Raw genomic sequence first — 19,502 nt, forward strand, 5'->3', positions numbered from 1 at the left:
AGGTACCCCACATGTGGCCAAACAAACCATGGTTACTGAAGGGTGGTGGTTTTGCATCTAGTGCCAAGCCATCTTAAGGTTTGCAAGTCAACAATGAAAACATGACTTTAGATTGTGGTTTGTTTGCATTAAACATAATTAAGCCACTGGGCAGTGTTCAGTTGATCAAACAAACCATAGTTTAAGAAACCCCCATTAAATAAATCATGGCTTGGTTAACTAAGCTAGCGAAACATTAACAGCCAAATGCTGTAAATTAACAGTGTGTAAACAGCAGCACCTAAATATATGAGGCAAGAAAAGAGGAAAAAGCCATCAATAAAAGGATGAGTAGGAAAAACAAAACTTTACAGTTCCATTCATTATCCGTTCGACCTTGCTGGCTCTCTGCCCCATTTGTCTGCCAATGACCTGTAAAAAAGTAAAGGTAAAGGACCCCTGTCCAGTCGCGAACGACTCTGGGGTTGTGGCACTCATCTCGCTTTACTGGCCGGGGCAGCCGAAGTTTTTTCTCAGACAGTTTTTCTGAGTCATGTGGGCAGCATGACTAAGCTGCTTCTAGCGAAACCAGAGCAGCGCACAGAAATGACGTTTACCTTCCCACTGGAGTGGTACCTATTTATCTACTTGCCCTTTGACGTGCTTTCGAACTGCTAGGTTGGCAGGAGCCAAGCAACGGAAGCTCACCCCGTCGTGGAGATTCAAACCGCCGACCTTCCGATTGGCAAGCCCTAGGCTCAGCGGTTTAGACCACAGAGACACCCAGTGACCTGTCAGTATCTGGCAAATTGGTTTCCATTGGGTTAAGGACTGAAGGCACGGAAAGGTCCTGCCTCTCTCCGGAATTTGCCTGGTCTGGGTCCCCTTTGTGTGATCTGGGGTGCTTGCTGTAACCATACCAAACAAGTGTTCCTCTCTTCTCTTCTAGCTGAATTGACTCAAGCAATCAGTAGTGGCACAGCTTTGTCTAAGCCTTCTCCGCCTTTGCCTCCCAAGAGAGGCATCCCATTAAACTTGCCTTCATCCCTTGAATCGGCTGCTGCTCCCAAGTCGCCTAATGAAAGGTCGTCCTACCCTTCCTCGATACCAGCGCACATGCTGCCACATCACCCACCGCCTTCTCCTTCGCCACCTCTGCCGTCGCACATTCCTCCAGAACCTGCCCATGTCCCTTCGTCTTCCTCCACCCCTGGGGCAGAGCCTCCCCTTCCCTCCGAACTGCGGGCGGAAACCCTGCAGGAAGGGCTCTCTGTGCTAGATGCAGGCAAGAGGATGGCTGAGCAGGGCTTTGGAGAGCCTCGGATGCCTTCACGGCTGCCCCCACTCCCGCTCCACATCCGCATCCAGCAAGCGCTGACGAGCCCCCTGCCATCAACACCACCAGCAGAAGGCTCACACAGGGCACACTCGCTGCTCTTTGAGAACGAAGGCTCCTATGACGACAACGGGACCCTGGGCAGAACGAAGTCACTGCCGGTTACTATTGAGATGCTGAAAGTGTGAGTCCCACTTGAAATTGCTGGTGTGGAGCTCTGTGCGGTCCGTTTGTCCTTTTATTTCCCACTCCAAGTCTCTCGGCTGCTGCATGCCCAACACTTTATTGAAATAGTCTATTTCTGAACTCTTATTTACTTATTTTTATTTATTAGATTTATATACTGCCCTTCATCAAAAAATCTTAGGGCAGTTCCCAAAATAGATATGCAAGTTAAAACACAAATAAATAGTTAAAACAGAAACAATAAAACAATAACCCCACTCCTCTCTCCCAAGCATGTTTAAAAGGCTATAGAATATTAATCAGCTAAAGGCTTGGTTGAAAAGGAAGGTTTTTGCCTGGTGCCAAAAGGTGTGTAATGAAGGTGCCAGCAGAACTTCCATGGTGAGGACATACCACAAATGGGGAGGCACACAAAGAACTTTGTGATGCGTGAGCACCAAAATCCTTAATGCTCAACTTGGTATTATTATTATTTTATTACAGTGGTACCTTGGTTCTCGAACTTAATCCGTTCTGGGAGTCCTTTCGGCTCCCGAAACCATTTGAAAACCAAGGCGCAGCTTCCAATTGGCTGCAGGAGCTTCCTGCACTCAAGCAAAAGCCATGTTGGACGTTCGGCTTCCGAAAAACATTCGCAAACCGGAACACTTGCTTCCAGGTTTGTGGCGTTCAGGAGCCAAAATGTACGAGTAGGAAGACATTCGAGAACCAAGGTACGATTGTATTAACTTGCCTAGGTATAGTCTTTCTTGGGCTGTTCAGTCCTAAGCAGCTTCTGGATGTTTGTTTTACGTGGCATGAAGGATAACTTCTGCCTCTTCAACCAGGCCTTGGGCTGATTGACATCCAATGCCCTTTTAAAAGTGTTGTGGGAGGGGGATTATTGGTTGCTGTTCTCATTTTTATTATGCATTTTGTGGTTTTTGTATTGTAATTTTATGTTGTGAACCGCCCTGGGATCTATGGATGAAGAGCGCTATACAAAGTTAATCAACCAATCAATCAATCAATTAATTAATTACAGTGGTACCTTGGGAATAAGTACTTAATTCATTCCGGAGGTCCGTTCTTAACCTGAAACTGTTCTTAACCTGAAGCACCACTTTAGCTAATGGGGCCTCCTGCTGCTGCCGCGCCGCCGCCACGCGATTTCTGTTCTCATCCTGAAGCAAAGTTCTTAACCCGTGGTACTATTTCTGAGTTAGCGGAGTCTATAACCTGAAGCGTATGTAACCCGAGGTACCACTGTATAATTATAACAGCTTATTAAGGTGTTCACAAGTGGGGCATGATTTTAATATCCAGCACTCTGAGCCCTGAAAATAGAGCTTGGCAGGCAGTATGAAATCTGTAAAGCATGTTCTGTGTAATACACATTGACTAGTCATTGCAGCGGGAAATGGTTGCCAGAGCTGTGGGCAGCTTGCTGCCCCTCCTCCCTCCATCAGCCCTGACCCTTGGTCATGCTGGTGCCGATGACAATTGCAGCCCAAACATCTGGAGGGCACCAGGTTGGGAGAAGCCACTGGCGGTTAATTGCTCTTCAGGTATTGAAAAGGAGTCCCGAAGTGTAACCATAAGTTTCTACAGAATCAAGGCCAAGGGAAGAAAATAAAACCTTGATGCATGCAATTGCACGTTTGTAGAAGGCTGACCTGGAGTGTTTTGTTTTTAAAATCACAATTGTGTGCCTTTCTGTTAGTCCAGACGATGATGAAGAGGAGGAAGGTGTCCAAGAGGATGTGCATCATTCCAATTCCCATGTTTACATTGGAGAGTCTCCCACTGTTACGGTCATTCCCAGGCTCAGCCTCCAGACAGTACAGGATGAAGAGGAGGGTCCAAGCGACTCAGACTCTGAGGGACCTATTCTGTACAAGGAGGAGGAGGAAGAGGATGAAGATGATGATAGCCATAACAGTAAGGCTCTCACTTTTGGACAGAACTAACTCCAGAGAGGGCTACTAAAATGCAGGGGAGAATTTAACCCTTTCCCTTCTTTAGGACAGGTGCTGTTTGCCTTGGGAGCAGGGGACCCCCCTTTGATGTCGTGTGTTTTTCTTCTTCAGTACCAACACTAACTTCAAGGGGGATGTTTACCTCACATCCACAGCAGGAGAGGTGCTGTGGGCCCAACTCTGTGGAACTCCCTCCCACTAGAAGTCAGACAGGCCACTGCCCTTGCTGAGTTTCAGACACCTGTTCTATCTACAAATGCTGCTCTGCTATTTAAAAAAACCTGCTATTAAAAAAAATATCCAGGGGGGTTAAGCGTTTTTGAGGTTTAATTCATGTTTTAAGTCCTGTATATATTTCTTTGGAAGCCTCTTCAAGACCTAGAATAAACAGCGCACCTCTCCTTCCCCACACTTGCTGTGACCCCATTAATGATCAGGGCCTCTCCCTGCAGCTAATGCAGTGTGTGTGTGTGTTTAAGCAACACACATAAATGTTATGTCACATTTACTTTGGCCCTGAGGTGCAAGATCAAAAAGGCCTATATCTGTACATGCTTTGCATCAGCAGACAGGTGCTCCTTTGCTGCAGTGGCACATTCCTCCCGCTTTGTGACTTATCCATGCTGTGACTATCAGCAAAATGGTAATGTGATCTGAAAGTGAGGGTACAGCTGGCTGGGGGTCAGCCACTCTGCTTGTTTTGTGACAAGATCTCCTTTTCTTTCTCTCTTTCCAAAGCTGCACTAGCCAACAAAGTCAAGAGGAAAGATACCCTAGCCATGAAACTGGGCAACATGGCTCCCAGGCAGGAGCTACCAGAAGAGAACACCACGTTTCCTCGGAAGAGCAAGGAAGAGTGGCAGGAAATCCGCCAGCAGATTGGGACGACACTGATCAGGTAGGAAGGCAGAAGGAAGTGTACAATAGGGCCCAGTTAGGGATTGTGTGGGAAATGTCCCAGGTAGGTGCCGTTTTCCTCTCTGAATTTGTACTAAACACAGCCACCCCTCCAGCTGCGGTCCTAGGCAGATTTTGCACATCTGGCCTGCCAGCACTGGAAGCAGGAGGACACTTTCTTTGCTTCCTGAAATCAAAGCCATTCAGACATTCTGCTGTCTAAGTATGCATTTATTTCTTGCGTTTTATATCCTGCTTTTCCACCGAATGGTACTCAAAAATCACTAACCGCAGTAATGCAAATACAAGGCAATGAAATACAAAATACAGTAAAACAGGAATAAAATATAACTATCTTTGCTGTTCTAGAGCTGTACAGGAAAAGAGCAGTGTGTGTGAGCCTGACACTTCACTCGGGCTCATTGGGGCTCCTCCACATGGTGCTAAACCATGGTTACATGCAAACTAGCTTAGTGCGAAGAAAGATGGGGAAAGCCACAGTTTTTCTTGTAGTCGGTGTCAGAGTCTTCTTTTGTGCTTTTGTCCTAAAAGGATGCAATTGTGATTTGCCTTTCTTCCCCTGCTTACTCTTAAATTAGGCGATTAAGTCAGAGACCAACAGCAGAGGAATTGGAGCAAAGGAATATACTTCAACGTAAGTAGAAGCTTCTCCATGTGCTTATTTTCTAAGGAGTCTTCAGATCATTTCTATAGCACTCTGGCTCCAAGGCATTGTCCCTTGGCTGCTGTCCCAAACACTGTGCTGCTGCAGCGTTGCTTGCTATTCCTGCCGTGCAGCATTCTTGCTACCGTACCTGTGATTTGCATGGAAAGTTTTATTTGAATTTCCAGCAGACCATATGCTGCAGTAGGTGATCTGGATTGCAATTAATGAATAGCGCACAGGGCAAGCTCTTCCCACTTGGCAACTGCAGGTGGTAGAACTGCCTTTTGTTGTAGGAAGAGGAGGAAGAGTGCTGTTTTAATATGCCATGCTGTTTTAATATGGCGGCCTGCTTTTTTAAAAAATATTTATAACTGGTGGGTGGGTGGGTTTTTTTAGCTGTATCTGTTTTTAAATTCATCTGAGCTGAGAGATCCACAGCCGTGGCTCTAGCCCCATAGAAAAAGCCCTGCCTGCTAAGGCCTTCCAACCTGAGCTAAGAGGGATGCCACACACGAGTGAGTCTTCCCCAGATAACCTAAGGAGGAGGACATGTGGAGAAGGCAGAGCCCAAGTCATAGGACTTTAAATGTAAAACAAACTCCAAACTCTCCATAAACTGGACCCAGGAATACATTGGCAGCCAATTTAGATTGTCAGCGATGTGGGAATAACATGATTCCTGGGGGGTGGGGTGGGGCCAAGCAGGAAATCAAACTGCTGTGTTTTGCACCAGTTGACGTTTCTAAACTGTCTTCAGGGACAGGTCCTGTGTAGAAGAAGCATTTCAGTAATGTCATGCAGCTATGTTCTGTGGACTAAGGCAATAAATGCTATTCTTCTTCCACAATTCTAGTGAGGGATTGTCAGGTCATAAATCTAGTTGGTTTCCTCTGCTTGGATTTATCCAGAGTCATTTAATAAACTGTTTCGTGCCGGGAATGAGTGGTGTAAAATAAAATCAGTGGGTCGAATTGTTTCCAAGGGAACAGATTTTTGCATGGAGGGTCATAAGGAATCTTGCTGGGTGTGGATGGGCACCCATATTACCTTTATATAGTATCAAATGCACACATACACACCAAGTTCCTAATACCTTCTTCATGCAAGAGACCAAATCTGTAGAAGCACTTGACTGACAGGTGTGTACCATTCATAGATCAATAATTGCAACATTTTATTTGTTAATGCTAAACTATGTTGGAAGGAAAGAGAAGTTTCAGACATCATCAATCATTTTTCTCTTTCACAGAAAAAAATGAGGCTGACCGGCAAGCTGAAAAAAGGGAAATAAAGCGCAGGCTCACCAGAAAGGTATTAGCATCATGGGCTGCTGGGAATTCTGTACTGCTTTATTAATATTTTTTAATTTAAAAAGTTTCATTAAACATTACAAACAACAAAGAAAACTACACAAAGTTATTTAATTTACAAACATATACAAAGCACAGTGCAGAAGCAGCGGAAAGTATCCACCAATGTACTGCTCTCCTACATGTGAAGAGTCATCTTGTGGCACGGATCCTGCACCTCATGCATTACCCCACTTTCCACAAACTTCCATGTGGCCTCTGCACAGTGGAGCCTGAGAGTCTACAGAGTAGGCTGCCCCATATTTCTGAAGTAGAAGAGCAGAAAGCAGACCACCTCAAACCTACCCCTTTTTGAGACACCCCAATAGCTCTCCTCTGCATAAAATGATCAGAGAGAGCCCTGCCCCAGATGTAATTTATCCAGGTCTCCAATTTCTATATAAATAAATAAAAATAGGGAAAAACCCCAACCATACTGAGTTGCCCTAACAAATGACTTTGTTCACATTTCCTTCTGCACCAGTTGCACTAGTGGAAGCCAGTCAGCCCACCAGGATTATGCCCAGGAGGTGACATTTGCTCCTCATTGGTTTTGGGTTAATCCTTATTTTGCAAGGTTGCGCCAAGGCAAGAGACATCTTTGGTTTTGTTGACTTAAGTGAGTTTTCTCTTCACAAAACCACTCACCCACCCTGTCCATACACCACACTCCCTCTTTCCATATCTGACTATTGGGAGGCTTTGCACCAGACAGATGCACCAAGGCAACCCACACTGTTCCAAGTCACTGGACTGGAGCAACTACCTGGATATGCAGTGCTGCCATGTTAGGACTTGTGACACTGGATTGGTGCAGCACTTGTGCCAGGATCTACTTTAGCCTTGTGAAGCAGGCCACCTGATTTCACTTGCAAGTCACAATTTCTCTCTCTCTCTCTCTCTCTCTCTGCCTTTTAGCTTAGTCAAAGGCCTACTGTGGCTGAACTGCAGGCAAGGAAGATCCTGAGGTTTAATGAATATGTGGAGGTAACAGATGCCCAGGACTACGACAGGCGAGCAGACAAGCCATGGACCAAATTAACCCCTGCTGACAAGGTGAGAAAGGCAAATGCTCTCTCTGCCCAGCCTGTCTCTCCACACTCCTGTCCCAATGCATCTCTGCCACCCTCAGATGTCCAAGGCCTCCTGTCTTCTCAAACAACTTCATCTGCACCTTACAGACTGGGGCTGCCTTTCATAATACTCGTATGACATCACCTGTCATTTCCTTCAAAATCCACCTTTTCTGCAAAGTCTTTCGTCCCTGCAGTAATGAAACCCCCGTTTGTTTTGTGGCTGTGTGCCTTCTGCTCTGCCTTCCTGTTCCGGTGAACCTTTGGACCTCCAGATGTTGTTGCACTCCAGCCCCCATCAGACCAAGACAGTGTGGCTGGTGATCAGGGATGATGGGAATTGTAGTCCAAGAACATCTGGAGAGACACAGGTTCCTCATCCCTACTTCCTATCAAAGCTCCACAGTAAGAGGCAGTAGGCTTCTGAATGCCAGATGCTGAAAACCGCAAGAGGGGAGAGTACAGTTGAGTTCAGATCCTGTTTACGGGCTTCCCATAGGCAACTGGTCAGCCACTATGAAAGCAGGATGTTGAATTAGATTCAGGTATGTGCATCTGAAGTAAATACACGTTCCACCCCTGCCTGTGTCTGTTTGCAGTTCTCTGTTTGCTCGCCTATATAAGATACTAGATTTTAAACTTCTCAAGGAACCTCCTGCTCTCTTGTGCTCTGCAAAAGTGCCATACACATGGGAGAGTGCCATATTTCAACACCATGCTCTTCATCATCTTATAAGTTGAGCCTTGCGTATGTGCAAACTTTCAAGGGGTTTGTTCTGTTCCTCATCCTCTGGGCAGTGAGGAACATCCTCCTTGCTGCCTCCATTTCCGGCTGTGTCTCATGCCTCTTGCAGCACCATCCGATCACCTGCCCCTGCATAGTGAGGTTTCCTGTGCTATATTGCAAAGGGAGAACCAAATGCCATGATGACCACAAAAGCACTGATTATAGTCTGATAGAGCTTGTTATAAATAAGTCTGATACACCTACACAAAGAAGCGCCACCTATTTTATAGGTCCATGTGTTTGCATCTGTTGTAGAGGCTCTTTGATAGGGGGCTTGTTTGCTGGGCAAGAGTGAGTGCCTTCTTGGTGGCTGCATGAAAACTGTGCAACAATGTTCTATTGGAAGTGATTATTCTATCTGCATTTCCTTGTCTGTGTTATACACTATATCGCAGGGTGTTTTGTCTTGATACTGGAATGTGATATGAAATGTTCTGTTTGTTGGAAGCCACCTTAAGTGATGCTTATGCATTAGAAAAGCAGGGGAAGCATTCTTACATAACCAAAATAATAAGTAAGTAAATAAACCATACTGAAACCCCCATAAGTAATGAAGCTGCCAGAAACCCAGTGTTTCCTGCCAGCTGTTTCCCCACCTCCCCACCCAGGGCCCTTCTGGTCTCCTGACAGATTCTTTCCTTTCGTGCTTTGATCCTGGCTACTGGTCAGAACATCCAAAGAGGAAGTGCAGCACAATGGCTAAGCTGGGTTGCTTCTGATAGGATGAAATAGACATAAGGCAGACATACAAAGCTGGGGCACCCTGCTGATTGGATAGCACCTGTCAGGGCTGGAAGTGCTCAGATCTGAAATGACAGGGCTCCTTCTCCCCATTTAGGCTGCCATCCGGAAGGAGCTGAACGAGTTCAAGAGCTCTGAAATGGAAGTCCACGAAGACAGCAAGCAGTTCACACGGTGTGTAAGAGGGAGGTGCCCACTTTCCTTCCCATGCTTCTTTCGTAGAACTGTAGTGGCTCCTAGCATTCCCACTAGCCTTCCTTGCCATGGTCAGGTTTGAACCAGCATCTCATCGCCTCTCTAGTGTGTGATGTCTGGGGGTGGAGAGAGGGCAGAAACTTGCCCGCATGGATTCTTTAGTGAGTTTTGGACCTGCCCCTGCTAAACCCATGTTTGGTGAACATTGTGTGGCAGGCTGGAGCCAAGAAGGCAGTGGGTGTGCTCTGGGTGAGGGGCAATGGAGACATCAACACAGCAGACATTTGCTGATAATATTTGATGGTTGGCCCACACCATCTAGCAGTGAGAGCTTGACAGTTGTGGTTCTCATGTGCTGAGGGCATGACCTGGATGCGGCATGCAAGACCCAAAGTGGGGGGAGGAAGGCGTCCAAGCCCATTGCCATTCTCACAAGCACAATGTGATTCTCTTGCAGGTTTCATCGGCCATGAATCTTTTATAAAACTCGCTCCCCAACACTGATAGATGTGTCAGAGAAGGTTGCTGATGACTTGAGGCATTTGCTGGTTGCCCTCTCCTGAGCTGAAGAGGAACCTTTGAGGCTTGTTTAAGATTTGCCTTCAGATCGTATCCAGGAAATGACCTTCTTCAGGGAAACAAAAGAGGGGTGGGGAGAGCCTTGTCCAAAAGTTGCATTTCATTGGAAGGAGTTTCTGTCAAGTGCCATCAAATCACAACGGCGGGGGGAGAAACACTATACCTCAGATGAATCAGCAATACCCCCTGCTTGTAGCTGGGTGCCCTGACTCACGTCAGACGTGGACAGCTCCAGCGTTTGAATGGATAATGCCCCCCCTGCTGTTCTGCTGTAAATAGTATGTTCTGATCTGTTTCATAGGCTTTTTCAAAGGAAGAGATAATATTGGAGCAGACTTTGTAGGTAGTGAACAGGAAGCAAGAATGTGTGCCTGTGCATGTGGGTGAGAGAGATTGAGAGTGTGTGCGTGCTTGTGCGTGCATGTGTTCTGTACAAAGGAAACTTTAAAATACTGTCCTAGCAGGAAACTGACACATTATGGGAGATTTTGTTTTTGTTTTGTTTTTTTGCTTATGTCTTTTGGATGTACTTAATATGCAGAATCACTACTGACCAATTTTAAATCATCCTGCAGAAAAATTGTATAGTTCTTAAATGGCATATGCTGCATTTTGAGAGAGGGGGACTGTTTTTAGACAATTTTTTTAAGATGGACAACAAAAAACTTGTAACGTTGAGACCTCTTTTTTCTGGTGCATATTTAGTCCTATATAACAGGAACTGCAAAGCCTAAAACAAGTTGCCTTCAGGAAGCAGATGGCATGGAATATATTGTATATTTAAAAAAATCATGACTTCTTCCTTTTCTTTTTAAAAACTTTCTGAAATTAGAGTGGAACTTGCCTTTTCTTAGTCAAGTAGCAAAATGTATTGGAAGTTCCAAATGTCACATGCTTGAGAAGGGCTTGAAATTGACCTTTTCGTATTTATAAACGTTAGCAAATACAGCATCCCTTGATCTCTCGTGGAATGTTTCTGGATGATTTTGCAAGCCACTGCTGGGTTGCAGGGTTGGCCACCCTTTTGTGTGAGAGGCTGGGAGGGATTTGGATGCGTGTTAACGTAGGTCAGCTTCCCCCAGCTTCAGGCCTTCCAGATGTTGTTGGCCCACAACCATTGACCACACCAGCTGAGGCTGCTGGGAGTTGTAGTTCAACATCACTTGGCAAGCCTCTGTTTGGGGAAGACGGATGTAGGTGGCTCCATGTTTGACAACTGATTTGGTTGCACAAGCTACCCTTGCAAGAACATGATGCTGTACCAGTGGGTAGGCAGCGCACAGATGGCTAAAGGCTGTGTCCCATGCCATTCTGTTTCCTCGCCTTGAGAAGAGGCCATTACATACTGCTGAAGCCTACCCAGTTGCCAAACCTTCTGGTGGGTAAGATGCAATAGAAGAAGGGCTGCTATAGCTTGCAACAATCACATAAGATAAGGAGTGTCAGGAGACACTGGATCCAGATTAAATGAATTTGAAATCTATAGGAATAAGATTGTCAAGACTTAAAAAAACCATTGATTTCAGTGGGGACTGCACCACTCACTTTATCTGAATCCAGCAGAATACCTTTTCATGAGCAAAGGACAAAAGCCTGGAACACTCTTTGCTATACAACTGTTAAATGCAGCAGTAGACAGGTAAGTGGGTGCCTCCAGGTAATCTTGGGCTATAACTGCCATAATCTATGGCCATTGGCCATGCTGGTGGGAGTTCTCCATCCCTGTGTTGAAGCATCAATAATCCCATTCCAATATGTCCTAGTCACCTTTCTGGGCAGACCAGGGATACAAAGATCTCAAACTCTGCTTTTGTACCTCAAGGGTTTCATTCTACCCCTTACCCCCTACCCCTCAGCTGACCTTTTTTGTTCTCTCTTTCTCCCCCTCCCCCAAACCACACCCCAAATCCTATTGTTTTCTTGAGCACTGACTTGGTGAGAATATTTTGCAAGGGGTGGGGGGGTGGAGTTTGGCTTTGTTGCCTTTAGGCAGAGGATGGGCAATCTGTGGTCTTCCAGATTTGTTGGACTCCTAGGGGACCCAGTCAGCATGACCAAACGCTGGAGATTATGGGAGTTGGAGACCAGCATCTGGGAGAGCCCACAGGATTCCTACTGCTACTTGAATAGCGTTTCTTCAGGAAGAGTGCAAGGAGAGAAGCTATTGTAGACATCAGGGGAGTGCTGAAGTGCTCTATGCCAGAACTGCTTTTTCAAAGTGTGTAAAATATATTTCTGTAGAGCAGATCATTGCATTGTATAGCTGTCTTCCTTTCAATAAGATTTTATGGAATAAATTTTTTTTAGAAAAGAAAAAGCTTGCTCTTCTCTTCTCCCTCTCAGTTGCATCGCCGACCTCTTGTGCAGTCACTTCCCAGATACAGAGAGTGATTTGGGGTGTTATAGTATCATAAAATTGTAGAGTAGGAAGGGACTCCAAGGGTCATCTAGTCCGACCCCCTGCAATGCAGAAATCTCAGCTATCCATGACAGACGGCCATCCAACCCCTGCTTAAAAACCTCCAAGGAAGGAGAGGTTTTTAAATTTCCAACGAAGAAGAGGTTTGCTACCTCTGCACTCCCTGTAGAGGTAAAAACTATCTTGTAAAAAGTGCAGCTACATACTACCCCCCCCCGGTGTCTTACAGATGGAAATGTGGGTATTATTATATCAAATCTACTCAGTGCAATGCATTCATTTCCTCTGCAATTGCTTGTCCTGAACGGTCTTAGAATTATTATTTTTTAAAGGGAGATATAGGTGAGTTCAGTACTTTTTTTCTTAAAAAAATGTTTAGGGGTACTCTCATTTTCCTACTCATATTGAAATACTGCCCATCAATGAGGCCAAATTTAGATTCACAAAACTTTTAGGGGTATGCGTACCCCTGCGTCTCCCCCAGAAAAAAAAGCACTGGGTGAGTTTATATGTGCAGAAACCCCTGGTTTTGTGTTATGAATGTCATGTGCCATACAAAAAAACTGCATCCTGTCCACTCTGCCTGCCATTGTCCCCTGTCCCCTGGAAGGCTGCCCTCGGGCGGAAAAGTGTTCCCCATCCCTGGTGTGCAGGGTTCTTTCAAAAATCAGGCCAAAACATGTTTCCACTCTAGAAACTTTCTACCCACTAAGGGTAGCCTTGAACTGTTCTGCAAGGACTGTCACTATAAAAAGTTAGATAACTTAGAAAGTTCAAAGGAACAGAAGGTCTGCATCTTCTGAAATTAGATCAATACTAAAGACGGCAGAGTTGCCCCCTCTAGAAGGGCATCCTGGATCCCCTAGAAAGGGCAGCTGAGAGTGCTTGGAGCTTCAAACAAAGTGGAATTGTGCTAAATTTTCAAAGTGTTGAGTTTGGGGAGCTGGGTAGTATGCAAAGGGAAGGCCACAAGCTGCATTTTAACATTGAATAGCTACTTAACTGTGCAGTATTCTGCATGTCTGCCTAGAACTAATTGCACTGAGTTCAATGGAACTTATTCCCTGGTAATTCCATCAAGCTGCCTGAATGGGAGAGATAGGAAGCAGGGCTCATTCCATCGGCTCTGCTCCAGGACCAGCTCCTCCAGACACCTCCTAGCCCTGAACTGTTTCCCTGCCAGCTGGCCGTTCTAAGAAATACTATTTGACCATTTGTTGTCTAGGTTTGCTTTTTCCCATGTGTGCCAATCCTTCTGCAGTGAAACATTGGGTGAGTTTTAATTCAATTCAGTTTTTAAAAGCAAAGAGCATTACATCATAAATAACATTGCAAAACCAAGAAATGGAAATGGATAGGTTCATCCATCGCAAGTGTCCACAAGCAGTGGTTGTTTCCGTTTTGGAGAAGGGACAATTCTTGTCCCTTTTCACTTCAACTGTACAACATTTGGTAATCCACCCCAGCCCACCCCAAACTCATTCCATTCAATAGGGGGATGTTTGAGGGCAGTGAAGTCCTTTTCAGATCATTTCAAATATTAAACTCTCTTCATTTAACACCCTTCTCAGCAGAAGCATTTTCTCCTCACTTACAGGAACAGTAGGAAGACATATCCTCTTCCATAATGAACGTGGCCGTGCTGTGAGCCAGGTGTCCTAGAGGGACAGTGGGGAAAAGCGAGGTCACACTCTGAAAGGCCAATGGAATCAAAGGGAGGGTGGGGAGGAGAGCAGGTACTCTCAGGAGTGGCTTACAAGGGCCATGATGTGCTGGGGCAGAGCAGGGATGAATGCATAGTGGCACTGCATACCAATCCAATTTCCTGAAATTCATTACCCATCCTGAGACACTCCATGGGGCACTCAGAAAAAGATTCAGGAGGTGCCTGGGCCCCTGCCTAGTCACATGCCTGGCTTGTAATTTCCATCATTCAAGAGCTGAGTCCATCCTTCCCTACCAGGGAGGGATGTTGCTTTACTTACCCCAACAAGCAGCACTGCCACTCGTGACACACACCTGTTTGTTGGCAGCAGGCTGCAATAAGCTCTTGGCAGCACCCCGGACGACGTCCTTGCTGTATGTCTTGATCTATCAGAAAAGAAAATGGAGAAACGGCAGGTTTGTGCACATAGGAGAATATCCTATACCCAACCTAAGTGCCAAAGACATCCCATGTGGTTTAACGCACAGACTAAGAGCACTGGAGCTGGATGAGGGAGACAGGCCCAATTCGCCACATGGCTAGGAGCTTCTTTAGAGGATCCTGGCACAGCTGCTCCCATTACCAACCTGACTGGGCGGTTGGAAAGATAAAACGGGACGACCCTGCGCAAAGCTGCCCTGGTCTCCTTAGCCAACTAAGCAGCTAGAAGCATCCCAAGAATGAAGGTGATCTTACCAAATATTTAGCTGCCTTATGCAGCGCATGGTGCAGGTGGAACACATTTGATTCTGCCCACCAGATGACTTTGGGGACCAGCTGCTTCAGAAGAGCCTTCGCTGTCTGCAATGCAAGAAGAGAAGCGGGGTGAGCATCCCAAAAGGAAGAAGCCCCAAGTCATAGATAGGGAGAGGGAGGGAGTCAAGAGAAGGGGAGGAAGCTGGAGAGGTTAGCGGCCTCAAAAGTGGACATGTCCATGAGGTTCCAGAGAACAATCCATACAGGCCCTCACCTCTGCCACCTCTTCTGTGTCCTCCAGGTGAATGATCGCATTCACCACTTCCGCAATGCCTTCCTCCGGCAAGCAGGGACACCACTGCTGCCCAGCCCTGCTCCGCAGCAGCCCCAGGTGTCTAACTGCTGCTATGCGAACCAGGGCTTCATCCTGAAAGCAGGAAACAAGAGGAACCATGACCACAAATTGTCCCTTCTCACTTCCAAAGGTGAAAACGTTAAATCCATGCCCCCTTTCCACTTGTGTCTAGAGGAGCCCTGTGCTGAAGCTAGGATAAAAACCGAAATGAGAAACTTCTACAATAACAGTCAGATGCTGGCTCAGTCCAGACTATCCACAAAGGGGAACTGAGGCAAGCCTGAGGAGACGAATTGGGGGGTGGGGGACACACCACAGTTCTCTTCTGAGCACAAGACAGACTGATCAAAAGGGGGAGGGAATGTGAGCAGGCTGGCAAGGATCAGCATTTCCTGTCTTTGGGCACCAGAGGGAACCAAATCCACATGCTAGCATGGGAGAATGGCTTTATCTCTGGGTATCTCCCACTCGCAGCTGAGCTGTAGCTGTGGGTCCTGTGAACAAGTGAGTGGCATCTGCGGGTGACATCCTCAGGTGCCCACAGTTGCAGCCAGACCATTCCGCATTCTGATCTGGTTGGCAAAGAGGTAGATGGCATGGCAAACCCCTGCAGATCATCCCATTGTCCACATTATTCTAGGGTGGTGTTTTCTTACTTCAAGAAGCCTTGAGGGCTTCTTAGGAGCCAAATAGTGGGATGAAAAATGTGGAATAAATAGCCTGCATTCAGAACACACACACCTCTATAATGTGCATTGAAAAAGAACAGGAAAAAGTACTCATGTGGCCAGTTAGGCTGCAATCACCTTCTCAATCCGGCCCACAGACAGTCCGGGAATCAGCGCGTTTTTACATGAGTAGAGTGTGTCCTTTTATTTAAAATGCATCTCTGGGTTATTTGTGGGGCATAGGAATTCATTCATTTCCCCCCCCCCCTTCAAAATATAGTCTGGCCCACCACATGGTCTGAGGGACTGTGGGCCGGCCCATGGCTGAAAAAGGTTGCTGACCCCTGACTCACAGGGTTGTTGTGAGGGTGAAATGGGGAGGAGCAGAACCTTGAGTTCCTTGGAAGATAAAGGGGGCCTAGAAATGCAGTAAATGTATAAATAATAAAATGTGTGCAACAGAACGACTTTGCCATTTACCTCACCTGCTACCTGGGGGTACTTCGTGAGGATGAGGATTCCATAGCGGAGGGTGCTGCAGCCGGTATCTGTGCCCGCAAAGAAAATATTATTATTTATTATTATTATTACTATTACTATTATTACTATTAGTATTAACAATTTATTATTTATACCCCGCCCATCTGGTTGGGTTTCCCCAGCCCCTCTGGGTGCCTCCCAACAGAATATATGAAAAACATGATAAAACATCAAACATTAAAAGCTTCCCTAAACAGGGCTACCTTCAGATGTCTTCTAAAAGTCAGGTAGTTGTTTATACACTTGGGAGCACTACCCCTCATTTGATGAGCAAGTACCCCTCATTTGATAGCCAAGAGGAGATACTTGTTGGGAACTCTGCCTTTCACAAAACAAGATTTTTCAGGACACCTGGTTAAACTTTTGCCCTGAAATTGTCAGGCCCCTCTGAACAAACAATAGTAAGCAAGTGCTTCCATTGCATGTCATGGGACCCAATAGCATGAGGTTGGCTCACACACTGAAAAGAAATGGTCCAAGTCTCTTCTTTACAATCCTTGCAGCACCTTACCTTCACCATTTTGTCAGCGAAGTGCTTAATAAGCTGCTGGAGCAAACAATAGAGGTCCCTGGTCATAAATTAGTGCATAGCAGCAAGGTGCTCAGCCAGGAAGCTCATGAACTCCCAAGCGAAGCCAATACCTGCCAAAAACGAACTGATCAGTGCCAACTGCAAAACCCGCTGGGATCAGTTACACTATTCCCCAACTATGTTCTATACAAAGGCTATGTGTTATGATACCTCATTGCCCACTCACATGTTCCTTCTGCAGAGCTTTCATCCACAATCCAGCCATCTCCTGGTTTTTCATACCCACAAGGACAGTAGTCAGCTGGATCTTGAGCTGCTCTTCAGTGAACCCCTCTTAAAGAATGCCAGCAGCATCAGAAATCCTATCAAACTGTACTGAGACACTGAGGAATAGGATTTTTATTATTATTGTTGTTGTAGGAAAATCCTTGGCTCACATTTTTTTGTTGAATTTATTATTCTAAATGGTTGTATACAATAATATTTGATTGTGTGTGTGTGTGTGTGTGTGTGTGTATGATATTTTGCTCCATGTGCATCCTCACTTCACACTTAAGTTACATTGAAACACATTTGCCATTTTAACATCACCCAGTTTGGAGAGATTCTTGTGGAGCCCTTCACAATCCGCATGTTTGATCATCCGAAATCATGGAATCACAGTAGAGTTGGAAGGGACTCCAGGTTAAGGTTACCAAACGTCCCCGTTTCCTGGGGACAGTCCCTGGATTTACAAATTAGTCCCCATACAAAATCCATTGAAGTTGAAAAGTGTTCCTGGATTCATTGAAAAAAAATCTGGTAACCTTACCTCAGGGGTCATCTAGTCCAACTGGCTGCCATGTGGGAATCCTAGGTGGGCTTGAACCACCAACCTTCTGGTTAACAGCCCATCAGCGTTGTCCACAAACTTCGCTACCTCCCTGCTCCTCAATAGTTTATGAAAAAGTTAAAAAGCATTACTTTTCTCTTTGCTGAGAGATGATCTGCATATTTATTCAAACTCTATTGTTTTCCTGCAGACTTTAGCTACAGACCCACAAAGGGCCATATGGAGCCCAGTCCTATAAATACATATGCAGAAGTAGCTGAGTGCCAGGTGAAAACATTCCTCATCCAGACCTTTTGTGAAATAAACACTCTATGGCGTTTTAAACTGTGTGTGGGGGTGTGTGTGTTATTGTTACACTCATGGTGGGTTTTTTTCTACTGCAAACCTCTCTGTGATCCTTGCACAAAGGGCGGTATATAAATTTAATAAATAATATAATAGATGAGAATATAATAAAAAGTATATCTGTGTTTAACAAACTACAGAGGACAGCCCAGTTCTATGCATGCTTACTCAGAAGTTGTGCTTGCATGCCAAGGCACCCGAGCCACAAAGTTCCCAGGAGAACAATAAATCACACTGACAAGGAATATGGGTTCAAATAGACCACAACTTTATTGGTTACAGATGTGAGTGGTTTGGCTTAGGTGCAGGTGTGAAGCCAGGCTATGTCTTGACTCTTGCTCGTCTGCAGGGAAGAGTAAACCACAGATAGGGGGTGCCCTATAACTTATGTCAGATAGGTCCTTGTAGGGGCTGTGACATGGCCCTAGCCCACGCCCAGGCTTTAGACAGTACAGTATTCACAACCTGGATCCCTTTAACAGGATACCCTTACGGAGGTGGGGTAGGTGGGGCAACAACCTCTCTTCCAACGAAACAAAGGCTTACCCAATGCCTAACCTCACAAAAGCTGTGGATTGCTACTAGGTAGGTGAAAACCAAATGGCTGGTGTCAATTTGCCACGTGGAAAACATTCCTACCCGGCCCCAACAACATGGTGACTGACAACTGCCATAGCAAGATCATAGCAGAGCAAAGCATGAAAAGAGGGTGCCACAGCCAAAACGACCAGCAGCAACACAAGGCAGATGCACACACCCTCAAAAGCACCCACACAGTAAATGCAAATAAACACGAGCACAGCCGCGGGGAGGGGGGGCAGAGTTCTCACAAAATCCACAGAGAAGCAAGGTGTGGGGTGTGTGGAGCAAAGGGTTAAGGGGGGGAGAGGTAAGGAGAAGCAACTGGAGACAGGGGATCCAAACCATCTCACCCAATCTGAGGCTTGTGGTGAAGGGAGACCTCTGAAGCAATGCCTCCTGGCAATTAGCGAGCGGGAAGTCAAAAGGCAAGCAGAAGGGCGGTGGACTCTGCTTTTGCAGCCCAAGGAAAAAACGCGCCGCTCCCCAGCTGTAAGTCGCCCGCCTCACAGCTGATTGCAGGCAGCCGGCCCTGCTGGAAGCGGTGGCTGCAGCCCGGCTGCTAAGCACTGCTGGGGAAGGCAACGAAGTTCAAAACAAAGCAAAAGGCTTCTAGAGCAGGAAAAAAACGACCGAAAGAAAACGGCAGGTAAAGCTCGGTGCTGTTCCGAAAAGGCAAGGAAGAGTGAGCGCGCCACGCCAAAATTAAATGGCCCGAGGCCACACCCACCCTGGCCGCAGATTGGCTGGGGCGATCCCCAGCACCTAGACAGCATCTTAAAAAGCAGAGACATCACCTTGCCAACAAAGGTCCGATAGTTAAAGTTATGGTTTTCCCAGTAGTGATGTATGGAAGTGAGAGCTGGACCATCAAGAAGGCTGATCGCCGAAGAATTGATGCTTTTGAATTATGGTGCTGGAGGAGACTCTTGAGAGTCCCATGGACTGCAAGAAGATCAAACGTATCCATTCTGAAGGAAATCAGCCCTGAGTGCTCACTGGAAGGACAGATTGTGAAGCTGAGGCTCCAGTACTTTGGCCACCTCATGAGAAGAGAAGACTCCCTGGAGAAGACCCTGATGTT

At 46.1% G+C, this 19,502-nt stretch overlaps 2 protein-coding genes across 9 annotated transcripts in view; one reads left to right on the forward strand and one right to left on the reverse strand.

Moving 5' to 3' along the window:
• The window catches only part of PHACTR4 (phosphatase and actin regulator 4), a 99,140-nt gene extending 87,076 nt beyond the window's left edge, over positions 1–12,064 (forward strand). For all 5 annotated transcript variants that reach the window (XM_079985993.1, XM_079985996.1, XM_079985992.1 and 2 more), the window contains 8 exons: positions 929–1,499; positions 3,204–3,421; positions 4,198–4,357; positions 4,956–5,011; positions 6,273–6,334; positions 7,291–7,428; positions 9,071–9,147; positions 9,626–12,064. In XM_079985993.1, coding sequence (XP_079842119.1) covers positions 929–1,499; positions 3,204–3,421; positions 4,198–4,357; positions 4,956–5,011; positions 6,273–6,334; positions 7,291–7,428; positions 9,071–9,147; positions 9,626–9,641 — 1,298 coding nt within the window. In that variant the 3' untranslated portion in view covers positions 9,642–12,064. The remainder of the gene's footprint in view (positions 1–928; positions 1,500–3,203; positions 3,422–4,197; positions 4,358–4,955; positions 5,012–6,272; positions 6,335–7,290; positions 7,429–9,070; positions 9,148–9,625) is intronic.
• On the reverse strand, positions 5,020–19,212 carry LOC307221719 (uncharacterized protein). 4 transcript variants are annotated; one of them, XR_013841447.1, is made up of 6 exons: positions 18,772–19,212; positions 17,474–17,585; positions 16,076–16,138; positions 14,842–14,994; positions 14,568–14,672; positions 12,494–14,257 (listed from the first exon to the last, which is right to left on the reverse strand). XR_013841447.1 is itself a non-coding variant. In XM_079986498.1 (5 exons), the coding sequence occupies exons 1-5, from the start codon at positions 15,019–15,021 to the stop codon at positions 5,163–5,165; spliced, it is 429 nt and encodes a 142-aa protein (XP_079842624.1). In that variant the 5' UTR covers positions 15,022–15,112; the 3' UTR covers positions 5,020–5,162. The 4 variants fall into 4 exon arrangements, 3 of the variants coding, with proteins under 3 accessions (XP_079842624.1, XP_079842623.1, XP_079842625.1); XM_079986498.1 differs by lacking the exons at positions 16,076–16,138; positions 17,474–17,585; positions 18,772–19,212 and adding an exon at positions 5,020–5,171 and having other exon boundaries at positions 13,762–13,824; positions 14,186–14,257; positions 14,842–15,112; XM_079986497.1 differs by lacking the exons at positions 16,076–16,138; positions 17,474–17,585; positions 18,772–19,212 and having other exon boundaries at positions 12,484–13,824; positions 14,186–14,257; positions 14,842–15,112.
• Positions 19,213–19,502: the final 290 nt, after the last annotated feature.

Source organism: Podarcis cretensis, assembly GCF_951804945.1.
Source record: "Podarcis cretensis genome assembly, chromosome: 8".
Classification (NCBI taxonomy): domain Eukaryota; kingdom Metazoa; phylum Chordata; class Lepidosauria; order Squamata; family Lacertidae; genus Podarcis; species Podarcis cretensis.